General features: G+C 43.2%; 2 protein-coding genes across 2 annotated transcripts; both read right to left on the reverse strand.

Annotated features, from left to right (window-relative positions):
• Positions 1–63: 63 nt before the first annotated feature.
• On the reverse strand, positions 64–1,080 carry LOC134195849 (fibrinogen C domain-containing protein 1-like). The gene has a single exon (XM_062664934.1). The coding sequence runs from the start codon at positions 987–989 to the stop codon at positions 180–182; it is 810 nt and encodes a 269-aa protein (XP_062520918.1). The 5' UTR covers positions 990–1,080; the 3' UTR covers positions 64–179.
• A 6,971-nt stretch (positions 1,081–8,051) lies between these two features.
• Positions 8,052–9,013, reverse strand: LOC134195639 (fibrinogen C domain-containing protein 1-like). Its single transcript, XM_062664698.1, has one exon. It carries the CDS (start codon positions 8,977–8,979, stop codon positions 8,167–8,169), a length of 813 nt encoding a protein of 270 aa, XP_062520682.1. The 5' UTR covers positions 8,980–9,013; the 3' UTR covers positions 8,052–8,166.
• Between the last annotated feature and the right edge of the window lie 4,604 nt (positions 9,014–13,617).

The raw sequence follows: 13,617 nt of genomic DNA on the forward strand, positions 1-13,617 counted from the left end.
GTTTCTGCATGTGTAGGTATGTCCGCGTGTCTGTACTAGCTGTGACCATCTCTATAGCAGCATCATGGAGCACACAAGCGCTTTCTCATTCAACTTAGACATGCATGCAATACATTTGCAAAGACTAACACAAAAAGTGATCATGGGTACAGTACTGCTGGTCAAAACAGCAACTTGCTTCACTTTAGTTTCATTTCTACCCTTTGTAGAGAGGCAGGTCCCTTGAAACTGCTCCAGACTACGTGTTTCCATCCTCTGCCACCAAATTTGTATAGACTGTTGAGAAAAGAAAGGGAACATCCCTTGTACCACCATGGGCCTTTATGAGAAGCTGCACAGTTACTACTGGACAAGTCATTGTCTTTGTCAGATGTGGTAAACTTCATTCCTCTGCTATATGTAAGAGAGTCTCCAGCATTTCCACTGTACTGTCCAAAATACAGCACGTAAGATGACCTACTATCTCCTATTGTAAAGTACTCATACTGAGCGTAGGCTGTTTCACCATTAAATGCCATCAGATCAATCCTTAGATCAACACTAGTCGCCAGTCGGTGGATTTTGTCTAGTCCAAGCCAAAATTCACCATACAGATGTCCGAATCCTTTTACGCAGTCGTTCCAGTTGCGATTAAAATTTTCGGATCCATCTTTTCTGCGTTGAAATACCGTCCATCCTCCGCCGTCCGTCTGCATGTCGCAGTACACGTCGAATGAGCCCAAACCGTCACGTGGATCAATCTCGTAGATGCCACTCACGTTGTGACCCAGCTGTAGGGCATGACGACAGTTGCGTGGCTTTGCGTTGTCAGTAAGCGGACAAGACGAAAACCCGAGAGTAGACGGCGTCACGCAAGAGACTTCAGCTACAGACGCATTCTGCACGTCACGCTTTTGAAGATGACTGCCGTCGCTCTCCCTCGCATTATGTACTAGCGAATTGGCTGAAACGAAAAGACAGAAAATGCAGACAAACAGCGAGTAAACCATCGCTGATGACACAAGTAAACCGATTGTGCATGACTGTTAGAACGATCGCAATTAAATAGGAATTGCTTTGTGTGGGACGAACTCTCACACACTAAACCACAAGAATACGAAATCTTGATGGTATAGTGTGATAGAAATGTAAAGAGATGTAACAAAGCAAGCGCCTGCAGTGGCACCCACATTGTCACGAGTATATCAGATAAACACCAGACGAGACCGACCCAATGACACTGGTCGCTAGACAATGGTTCCCTTCAGAGCCGCCTAAGTACGATAACCGACGCGGAAATGACAAGTGCGCACGAGAAACACCCCCGTCATACGTACCATGCATGCGGGCATAATGTTCTCGGACACGTACTCCATGTACTGTACTCTAGACAACAATGATAAAGAGCCGGTCACAGTGTAATATAGGATATGTGCTAAACTATTATTAAGTTTTATATTTGTTTGATGTCAATCCGGCCTATAAAACTTGTGCTCCTAGAGTATACGTGGCGAGCGTCACCTTTCCCGCCATCACCAGACAGGATGTAAGCGGAAAGGATGTAGGCGAGACTAGTTTTGTGATACCTCAATTGTTTTGTTGTCTGTAGAACTTCCGATGTGGTGGTAGATGGCAGAGAGGGTGACGCTCGCCACGTAGAGTAAATGCACTCTTACGATTGAACATCAAACGCCTTCGTCATTGATTCCCCACTCAGAGTAACAATCCGTGGAACGGCGGGGCGGGGAAAGACTGGCTCGAGTCTACCTATTAGGATACAACATTGAATACTTGTGATCAAGGTTTTTTTGTAGATAATGGAGTGTTCAAAAACGTATTAATTGATTGTGCCTGCTACGTCTGCAGACTGCATGTATAGTCGTGAACTTTACTAATAGCACGTACACATGCATATCTAGCTAGGCATTACTGTACTATCGCCGGACGTTCAGACTACTGGAGAGGCACGGGGTTTTAGCAACCTATATATGTATATATATATATATAGATGTTGCAGTGGGTTAATTAGTATTATTATGGCTTCGCCACAAGTTGCTTCTAATTGAAAGCTACGCGTGTACGTGTTTCCGTGTTCTTGCACACACACATGCACAGTACGTGCTTCAGTGGCCATTGCAATTTACAGTTTTTGAATATTTTGTCTATTGTAGTAATCTTTGCATTGTTACACAATGACGGATCTAGATGGTGGAGCAACAGGCGCGCGCCTGCCCCTTTTGAGACCGGAAGTATAGTGCACACCGTGAGTATTTGGGCATGCGCAGAAGCGGATTGTGTAGAACATTGCATACAACTGGTGATGTACATTCAGCGGCATTTGTTAATTCTGTCATTAGTAATTAAGTTAACAGATTCGAATGATATTTTTTGTGATGTCACATTGTCTAGACCCTAAAGTGAGCCTAGCCTACCCTTTTCAGAAACTTTGGATTCGCCACTGCATGGTACACACTTACGGTGAAGAAATCGATTTCATTGCTGCACGGCTTGTTGTCGATCTCTACAGCAAATCAATCAAATTAAAGTAGGTAAGCTAAAGCGTAGAACGTCTAGAACAAAAAGATCAACAGCAAACACGTCAATCGATTTGCTAAGTTGGAGTAATTGGTGTCTCAGAGTCAGTACATTTGCTAATAGATGTTAACCAAAGTGACTAGTTAGAGAAGGAACGGAAATCATCCCTAGAAGAAATCCCAAATATCGCCTATTACAATCGATTCCCAATGTGGTGCACCCCCATTTCTAAATCCTGTATCCGCCCCTGGATAAGAACAATGACTGTGAGGGGCCATTCTGTACATGCAGATAACGTTTTCTCTAGGACCGGCAGAGTTATATAGCTAGGTACACTGACAGACGGAACATAGTGACTAAAAATAGACTATAGTAGCAACATTAAGATGTTCAAAGCCTTTCATCTTCATAGGCGCTTCGTGTGCTTCTTTTACGATCGCATTTATTTTTTCTAAGATCACAACAATAGATATAGAAATCAGACGTCAATCGGTGAAGAAGCACAGCCTCACGAACAATTTAGCAACAAAATGTACGTCCCTCCTGCAACAAGACAGTAGTTCAAGGTCTACAGGTCGGAGAAAAAATATCTAATTAGTGCTATCTAAAAAATTATCTAAACAAACATGACCATAATCAACACAAGCGAATTGAGCGGAATGCGATTGCGCGACACTTACTTAGACCTTCTACTATTCATAAAGACGTTTCTAGCCCCATGATTTGTGGGGAGCGCTGAACAAGAATTGTATAGGCGTTTCCCCAGACTATGTCTTGCCGGAGTAGACGGAGATGGCCTGGCTACGCGAGGCTAGTCGTACTGTAGCCTCGTACCCAGCCGCGCAAGAGGGCCTGGGTACGAGGCTAGCCGTACTGTACCGTATTGATTTGCGTAACGTAACGTAAGAATATACTCGTACCCAGTCCTCTCCTCGCGCGTACTCCACGTGTTTTAGCACGTACTTTTTGCTACGTGTGTGCTGAAATTCCTCATTTCCCCGGTCTCGATATTTCTGATCTTGTAGGTGTAGCGATACCTAAGGTAGAAAGAATGACGTTTGTACGCGGTCTGCCAACTTTTCAATTATCCTGTCGGCTAGGGCACTTCCTACTTCACGACGGAATGTGAATGTCAGCACCCTACGTCCTTTGATCGTCCTTTCCTGTTCGCTGTCCTGCTTCCAAGTACGGCGTCTCCTTCCTTCACGATGCGTGTAGCCAGGGGTTCACAAAACATCTTACTTCAAAACCTTTCGAGAGTGGCTAGACGATACTGAGGATTTTGGAGCTCTTTCACAACCTTCTTGGCTCGCAGGGAAGTGTCAGCTCCTTCGCGAATTTTTTGTAGTTCAGCACGATATTGCTCCGGATTGTCCACAACACCACGCAGAGCTGGATAGCGTCCAGTTTGAGTAGCACGTTGTATTCTTTTCACCATCTCTGGGTTTCGGGCTTTGGAGATGAACTTTACAAGCTCTGATTTTTGTAGGCGAGAGTATTCCTTGAGTCCGATGTTCTTGGCCTGCTGTCGCAGGACATTGATCGTTGTCAAAACAACGGGTCTGGTGGTTAGACCTCCTGAATTTCGGGCTTCAGAGATACAAGCTATGAGATCTGCTTTACGTAGGTGAGAGTATTACTTGAGACCCCGACGTTCATGGCCTGCTGCCGGAGAACTTTCGTTGTTAAAACAACGAGTTTGGGGGTTAGACCTCCGTTTGTATTGAATCGGTGATTCATGGTACAGACAATTCTGCAGTTATTTACTGTAGATTAAATTTCTTTAACAGAGCGTAATTTTCCTCTACAACTGAGGCACACAATTCTGTGGCTATATACAGTTAGAGCTGTTTGTCTAATAGAACGCAACTTTTCTCTGTAGAGCACACCACGCGATTCTGTGGATATATAGTGTTGGAGTTATTTGTCTAGTAGGGCCCATCTGCTCTCTATAGAGCTCTCAACACGATTCTGTGGCTATATACTGTAGAAGTTATTTGTCTAATAGGGTGCAACTTTCCTCAATAGAGAACCCCACGCGATTCTGTGGTTATATACTGTAGGAGTTATTTGTCTAATAGGGCGCAACTTTCTTATTTTTTCTCTACAGCTGAGGCACACAATTCTGTGGCTATATGCTTAGGAGCTATTTGTCTAATATGGCGCAATTTTCCTCTATAGAGCACACCACACGATTCTGTGGCTATATACGATAGATGCTATGTGTCTAATAGGGCGCTCATCATGGTCTCTACTAGACTCTAGTGTCTTCCTCCGTCTTGGGCACCTAGGGAAGTGCGCGCCCTCGACGAGGGAAGTTATAAAGACCACAACATATTTAACTATCATTGTTTGCACGCAATCCCAAGCGAGGGAGAAGGATTTTTTTGTAAATCTCTGCAATACAATAAGGTATTTTTAGAAACGGTATTTGAGAACTCTTCACTCTACTACTGCAATGCTCTTATTACAGATGAACATAATCGGTCCCTGTACTATCCGTTAATGAAAAGGTCCGGATACATAACAGTACATGACTTTTACAGTAAACCGAGACCACCATCAAATAGGGTGTCTTATTCAGTATATTCAGCTTCAGACAGAGCCATTCCTCAGCACTAGCGGTCACTGCCAAAAGCACCATGCTGTTTTCAAATTGATGCGGGAGCTACACTCATTTATGAATAGAGAACGTTCTACTCCAATACAAGATGTCTCAACGAAGATAGCTTATGAACATTTCAAAGCCTCGTTTACAGAAAGTCCCTTGGTTATGAGAGGTGGAATGCTCTTATGTCAATTTCGGAGATGCAATGGAAAGAACTCTTGTCGATTCCATCAGTGCATTCAATGACATCATATCAAAAAGACATATTCCGGAAAATGTACCATAAGATATTGCCAACACAGCACAAGCTGTTTATCTGTATTCTAAGTGACGATGAGGTGTGTTTGGCCTGCAACACGCAAAAACATACATTTGACCATGATTCACGTACCGACTGTTGCAAATGCAGGATACTCTACGAATTACACAAAAATCTCTGTCAACATGGGGTAAGAATATCAAGAAATAGCAACATTTTAAAGCAACTTTTGCTAGCAAAAAGCCGAAGAGAAAAGGTCTACGTCAGTGTGCTGCTAACAACTTACTACACGAAGAGACAGACACCGCGGTCTCAAGCAATAGTGGCAACATATATTTATCAGTTACGATTAGTGTAACGAAAATTGTAGTATACTAGTTTCAATGTAATCCGTTTTGTCACTGAGTCTTATGGACTTTTTAATTAAACAGAAAAAATGTATGTATGCAAGTAGTCTATGTATGTATGTATATATGTCGATGTACATTATGCCTCAAATCTGTGCCATTAATTAAGTTGTTGTTGACATCATCGCCTAAATGATCACAATTTTGTAATACTGGTAAGACATACAAGAGTGTTCGTAAAGCAACGAAATTACGCTATTGGTTGTCCCGGCGGTAATCCAATTGAAACATATACTCCTAACATTACAATAGTGCTAGTGATTAAGTGGGACATGTAGGATGAGGTTGTATAATATTAAGAGAATCTAAATCTATACGCCTGTGATGTAGGCGCGATTCCTGAGTAGAAACTAAGTCCATTGAAGAAGCGTATCTTTCTCAGCGTGCGGCGGGGAAACCCCTAAACCCCCAGCCCGCAGGCCTGTAGTTGAGACTGTTTCACATGTTAATTAATAGGTGACGTACCCTATGATTCTCTTGTCTCTAGTTGAAGCTGCATGCATTGTTCCAGGTTATGTTAAAGTCTACGTATGTTAGTTAATTAATTGATCTTGTGCTTTATAAATGAAATTGTATTAGGATAAGAATAATGGTTGTGAGGGGGCATTCTGACTGCGAGTACATACAGATAGCGTTTCTAGGACCGGTACATATACTTACTCAGATACACGTGACTAAGTGACTAAAATAGACTAAAATTAGCAACACTGTATAGAAGATAATCGAAGCCCTCTACATACTGATAGTTGCTTCTTGTACGTCTTCTGCCATTGCATTTATTTTTCTGCATTGGAATATTCAGCATGAATCATCTGTTGTCATCACAAATTTGATAATTGAAATCAATATTTAATGGCTGAAGCTCAAGCTCCGTTGTCCGATAGAGCAGACGTTGATTAATATTCTAGCAAGAAGCACCGCGAAGATACAGTTGTTGTAAAGTATGAATGTACGATATTATACTTACCTGGTACACGTTTCTTGTAGCCACGCAGTTGCGATGTCGACGTCTAGAACACAGATATCGATCACGTAGATGAGTTCTTGGAGTATAGGCTGTGATAATAACATTTATGGTCTTTGTTTGTTTTTTCCCTGTGTCAAAATTTTAAATCAGCATTACAACTCACACCCATCAAGTAGAAGAGCAGCTCTGTGTGTGTGTGTGTGTGTGTGTGTGTGTGTGTGTGTGTGTGTGTGTGTGCGTGCGTATAGCTAGTAGAAGAGGATGTGAGTCCAGAAGTCGAACATGAAAAGACTGAAGTTATTAATGCAGAGAGTGACATGGTGTTTATGACAATGTCAAACAGACCGAATCTGATAATGAAGAAGATGTACACTAGATAGATAAAGTTCTATTGTGCCAGTATCAGATGATGGTTTACTGACAGTAAATGATCTAGAAGAAAGAACAAAAGCCGATAGCAGCTAATCAACAATGACAGGGTGCCTACTATAGACGGTTCTATTGAAGAGAAATCGTCTATAGAAAGAACCAAAGTCAAGTCACAGATGAAGGCAGTGAAACAGCTGAAGTTGAAGCTGAAGAAGACGGAGTCGGTGGTCGATACGGATAACACTATAGGGAATCACAGATGGAAGCTGTGACGTCGGTGAATGGAGATACTCCATCTCATGTCTCATTAAATGAAACTCCACAGCACAAATTTCGACTCGTCGCAACAGCTAGAAGAAGCACTCACAATTAAAATTAATAATGTAATTGAATCGAATGATCACCAAAACGTAAGGGTTTCACAGACACTCGAGCCTTCAAGAGCCTGAGGGGAATGGTAGTGGACAGGAAATTGATTCTCTGAATGCGACCTAAGAGACATGCAGTCACAACGAATTCGAAAGTCGATATACACCTTAACATCACTCTCCTGATACATTTATCTGACTAATGGCGACAAGGAAGAGGACCATGACATGAAATCTGGTCTTAGTGAGACGGTTAGGGCTTTGGTGGGCTCAGATGATGATGCCGGTAGTGGGACAAAAATGTAGTTGCTTTATGTACAGATGTTCTTCTTGATGACTGGGTCTGTACCTAAATCTTTTGTAAAGGATATGAATTTGAAACCGTTACTATGTATGTAGGTAAAGCTGTGTGTGTGTGTGTGTGTGTGTGTGTGTGTGTGTGTGTGTGTGTGTGTGTGTGTGTGTGTGTGTGTGTGTGTGTGTGTGTGTGTGTGAACTGTGTGATGAGTCTCTAACAGCATCGTGGAGTGAGACTTTATGTGGGAGTAAGAGGGTAACATTTACTCGTTGCATACAAAAGCTTGTCATTCAGCTTAGACATGCAATACATTTGAAAAGACTGACAAAACAAGGGATTATGTTGTACAGTACTGCTGGTCAAGCCAAAAATTGTTTCACTGTAGTTTCATTTCTGCCCTTTGTAGAGAGGCAGTTTCCTTGAAACTACTCCAGACTACGTGTGTCCATCCTGTGCCACCAAATTTGTATAGACTGTTGAGATTAGATTGGGAACATGCACCGTACCACCAAGCGCCTTTATGACCAGCAGCACAGTGGCTACTACTGTGCACGTCATTGTCTTTGTCAGATGTGCTGAACTTCATCCCTCTGTGATGTCCAAGAGAGTCTCCAGCATTTCCATTGTACTGTCCAAAATACAGCACGTAGGATGACCTACTATCTCCTATTGTAAAGTACTCATACTGAGCGTAGGCTGTTTCACCATCAAATGCCATCAGATCAATCCTCAAATCAACACTAGTCGCCAGACGGTGGATTTTGTCTAGTCCAAGCCAAAATTCACCATATAGATGTCCGAATCCCTGCACGTAGTCGTTCCACTTGCGATTAAAATTTTCTGATCCATCTTTTCTGCGTTGAAATACCGTCCATCCTCCACCGTCCGTCTCCATGTCGCAGTACACGTCGAATGAGCCCAAACCGTCACGTGGATCAATCTCGTAGATGCCACTCACGCTGTGACCCAGCTGTAGGGCATGACGACAATTGCGTGGCTTTGCGTTGCCAGTAAGCGGACAAGAAGAAAAACCGAGAGTAGACGACGTCACGTGAGAGACTTCAGCTACAGACGCATTCTGCAGGTCACGCTTTTGAAGGTGACTGCCGTCGCTCTCCCTCGCATTATGTACTAGCGAATTGGCTGAAACGAAAAGATAGAAAATGCAGACAAACAGCGAGTAGACCATCGCTGACGACACAAGAAAACCGATTGTGACTGTTAGAACGATCGCAATTAAATAGGAATCGCTCTGTGTGGGACGAACTCACACACACTAAACCACGAGATTACGAAATCTTGATGGTATATTGTGATAAAAATGTAAAAGAGATGTAACAAAGCAAGCGACTGCAGTGGCACCCACGTTGTCACGAGTATATCAGGTAAAGACCAGACGAGACCGACCCGATGACGACTGTGCATGCGGTCTACACTGGTTGCTAGACAATGGTTCCATTCAGAGCAACCTAACTACGATAGCCCACGCAGAAATGACACGTGCGCACAAGCAACACCCTAGGCCTGCACTATGCAGGCACAATTATTATGTTTTCAGACACTCCACTACAACAAACCGTTGGTCACGAATATTCAATTTTTATATTCTAACAAAATTTGTTTATTTCCGGATCCATCTTTCTGCGTTCAAACACCGTCCATCCTCCGCCGTCCGTCTGCATGTACGTCTGGCCCACACTGAGCACATAACGTAACGTAACGTATTTTATCAACATACGGCCATCTACGTAACATAACATAACGTAACATTCCATTTCTAGATCATTCACTTTGAGTTTCTCGCATACGTTCAGTGTCCCGTACATGACGTCACGCATAGAAGCTTCCGTCACAAAACCTAAACTTTTAATGGTTTGCTACGTGTAACGTCCATTTGAAACATTGACCTGTCCTTTCCAAGGCTTCGACTATAATAGCATCCAACCGCTTGCTTTTAATTAACAAAGTGCTCTTGAAATCCGCTCTTTGACGTCGTACCAACACGGATACTCGCGTACAAGGTCGATAAGCCGCTCGTCGGTATTCATATCCTAAAGCAGTAAAATTCGCATCATCAGAAGAGACACCCAAGCACTGTTTCATGATTGGATAATTGCCTACGTCAACCGGGAAAAGTTGAATCTATCTCAATATCTTACGTTACGTTACGAAAGTTCGTTACGCGGCAAACAATTTGCCAGTGTGAATGATCTTGGGTAACGTAAAGTCGCCTTACGTTACATCATGTTACGTTACGTGCTCTGTAGGTGTGTTCACACTATGGTTTGCGAACCTGGTTTGAGCTTGTTATCATAATTGAGTTAGTGTTAAACGTTGTACCTGCCCCATGGAATGCTAGTTTGCGCTGGGTTTGCAAACCGTACTTGCGAAGGTAGGTTTGCGGTTACTTGAGTCTGGTTTGGAGCTATCAAACATTTCTAGCTGTTTAGCGCCTAGTAACCAGAGTAGCAGTCTGCCTAGCGCATAGCTACGAGAGTAGCAGTGGAAATCATCGTCTTACCGTGGTGGATGCTGCTAGAAACAGGGCATCAACAGCGAGAATCTCGCGCGTGCAAGATGACAGATGACGTCGGTTTCGTCGCTAGCGCAGTGCTAGCACAAAGCACGGAACTGTTGTGTCGTCTGTCATGCGGAGTATTATACCTCTGTTTTCAGACGCCATGTCTAGAGATTCCTGCTCAAACAATGAATCACAATAATAGCGTGCTAGGTTGACAAACCAGGTAATCAAACCCAGTCTAGTCTGAACGCAGGTTTGTACTCTATGCTAATTGATTTCCTCGCATCACGCAAACCAAAACATAGCACACCATGGTTTGCAAACCATGGTGTGAACACACCTAGTGTGAATCAGACTTTAAAGCCCAGTTCACAGTACGACGCTGGCACGAGCGTCGTGCGAGCGTCCTGGACGCTGGCGATGAGCGAGCGTCAGCGTCGCACTGTGAACACGTCAACGTCCCGCGACGCTGGCACGACGTTCGCACGACGCTAGACGAGCGTCCACGACGCTGGAATAGAGAAAAGTTCTAATCGAGCGTCCTAGACGGAAGTGACTCGGCGTCCGATGACATCACGTGCTCCGTTTCAACCAATCGAAGTCAGTCCCTGGACGTATCCGGGATATTCTATTCGTTGACATGGCATCGATCACTGATTCGTTTCCAGTTTTCATTGAGTGCGCGCGTAGTTTTCCTGCGTTTGGCAAGTTCAGTCAAAGGTACGAGGACCTAAAAATTAAAGAAAACGCTTGATCGAGACTACGGCGCAGCAGCGCAACGAAAGCGTAGATAACGTCATCGTCGATGTCTGCTGCCATTACTTTGTACACACGTAGTTACTTTGCAGCGCCAGACGACTGTCGCAGTATGTTCTTTATGCGATGGACGCTCGTCAGACGTAATGCTGTGAATGGTACAGCTCCAGCGTCGTCGCTGACACTCGCGTGAGCGTCATTGTCAGCGTCCAGGACGTTCGCAGGACGCTGTCCCAGCGTCGTAGTGTGAATCGGACTTAATTCTAATAAGAGTAGTGGTTCATGACACGCAAGCAAAGAAGCGTTTTGGCAAGCAAATACTTATGTTTGTCAGGAATACTGGAACGGTAATGTTTGTATTCGTAATAAGAGTCTGAGGTTTCTAATATAGATAAATATATAATTATTGTAATAATTATTAATTAACTGGTTTAACACTAGCTGCTAAACGTGGACTCTTGTAGACGACTTAGGTTGGTTTGGAAAGTTGCAACTTTTGATGTAACTGTAGATCATCTGTTTGCTCTAGAAAACTTTTATGAAGTACAAATGCAGTAGCTGCACAGAATTGGACACATGCAAATAGACAAAACTTGATAGCATTTTCTTGTTGCACAGTTTCCTGACACCTTACCGCAAATCAAACAAACCTTTAGAACAGTTAGAGCTAACTCAAAGCTTCTAAAGAGGCGCGTATACTTTAAGCAAAGTTTACAACCTACAAGAGTAATATAATGTCAGCAGATTTTTCAAAACTGTTGACTGCTTTGCTCAAGAAGAGAAATTGTTTCTCTTTAGTTTCCTTTCTGTTCTTTGCAGGGAGACGGTTCCTTTTTTGTGGCGAATGTCTCCAGCCGGTCTTTCTTCGCCGCTGGGAGGAGATGACCGGCTGGACAGTCGAGCCTATGTGGGACGGGACACACACGAAAACCAGGAATACATGGAGATTTCCTTTTATGGTATACATCTGAATTAAGCAGTAAGGTTAGTCTAGTTATGCAGCTACTGGATGACAAACATCCGCACAATATTCCTACTATCAAATAATTAAGAACGATCTCAAACATGTCGTTCACGGTTGTCGATATTTAGCCAGATCGTCGTATTCTTAATAAATTGTAACGAGAGCTGTTGTCAAATATGAGTGTATTATACATGCATGGTAATACGTAACCGGTCTCCCAGTAGTTGCGGCACTTCTTATGTTGCTTCCCTAGTTCAGGAAGTTCCCATAGGTCTTCTAGACATTGTGTATAAACTAGCTCTTTGTGCATGTGTGTGTGTGTGTGTGTGTGTGTGTGTGTGTGTGTGTGTGTGTGTGTGTGTGTGTGTGTGTGTGTGTGTGTGTGTGTGTGTGTGTGTGTGTATGCTTGGTCTAAATCATTATAATTATTAAAATACGGTACTTGTCTCAGGTTGTTTTCGAAATCAGTGGGTCCTGCATGCAATTTGGAATTATATTGTGTCTAACTAGTTACCGTGGATGCTACCACGTACAACATTGTTGAGAGTGATGGAGCCATTGAAGATAGAGAAACGACGTCATAGGCATCAAACATCAAATGCTTGGTCGTGATCGTGACCTATAGCTCGAGACATTACAGTTACCTTGGGGCTTTCTAGAATAACTATAGGTCATACCAAACATGCTTGATATTAGACTCATGTGACTTTAATACTATAAATAAGTCTTTTACTAGGCTTGCAAATAGTAAAAGTCTTGGTTATAAATTAATTAATTGCCTTGTACACAAGCCATAGGGTATGTCGTAAACATAGCTAACTAGCTTAGACAAATTGCTATGATGAAATCTCTATAGTCTAGTGCAAATTTTTATGAAGTTGGGATACTGCATGTCAAGCCATGCTCCAGTCTGGTCAGCAAGCACTTTTGTCTATATTAGAGTTCAAAGATGCATGAGCAGCTTGCTGAATGGGATCAAGCAACTACAGTCTTAGTATTGTAAGACGGTTGACTGTCTATCTGCTCGTCTGTCTGTCTGTCTGTCTGTCTGTCTGTCTGTCTGTCTGTCTGTCTGTCTGTCTGTATGTATGTATGTATGTATGTGGCTCAATTGGTTAAAGTGTGCATTTGGACATTGGCAACATCCGGGACCTTCGGGTCAGAGTTCGAGTGCGGGAGGGCCACATACATAAGTTCCCTTTGGCAAGGAACTAACATACAATTGCCTCTCTCTCCGGAGTGTCAGGTTCTGTCTACAGCAAGTATCTACGGCAAGTACAGCAAGAGTGAAGTACATCATAGTGACTTCTGCTACAGTAGTGTTAGATTGCAGTGTTAGATTGCAGATAGTGATTGCAGTATCTGACCTGGGCCCTAAGGGTCCTTGTAAACAAAAAATGTATGTATGTATGTATGTATGTATGTATGTCTGCCTGCCTGCCTGCCTGCCTGCCTGCCTGCCTGCCTGCCTGCCTGCCTGCCTGCCTGCCTGCCTGCCTGTCTGCACGTTTGTCTGATTATTTGTATGTCTTGTTTGGATTACTTACCTGCATGTCCAGTTGCATAGAAGCTTCTGTGTTAGTATC

This window comes from Corticium candelabrum, chromosome 20, assembly GCF_963422355.1.
Source record: "Corticium candelabrum chromosome 20, ooCorCand1.1, whole genome shotgun sequence".
NCBI classification, from domain to species: domain Eukaryota; kingdom Metazoa; phylum Porifera; class Homoscleromorpha; order Homosclerophorida; family Plakinidae; genus Corticium; species Corticium candelabrum.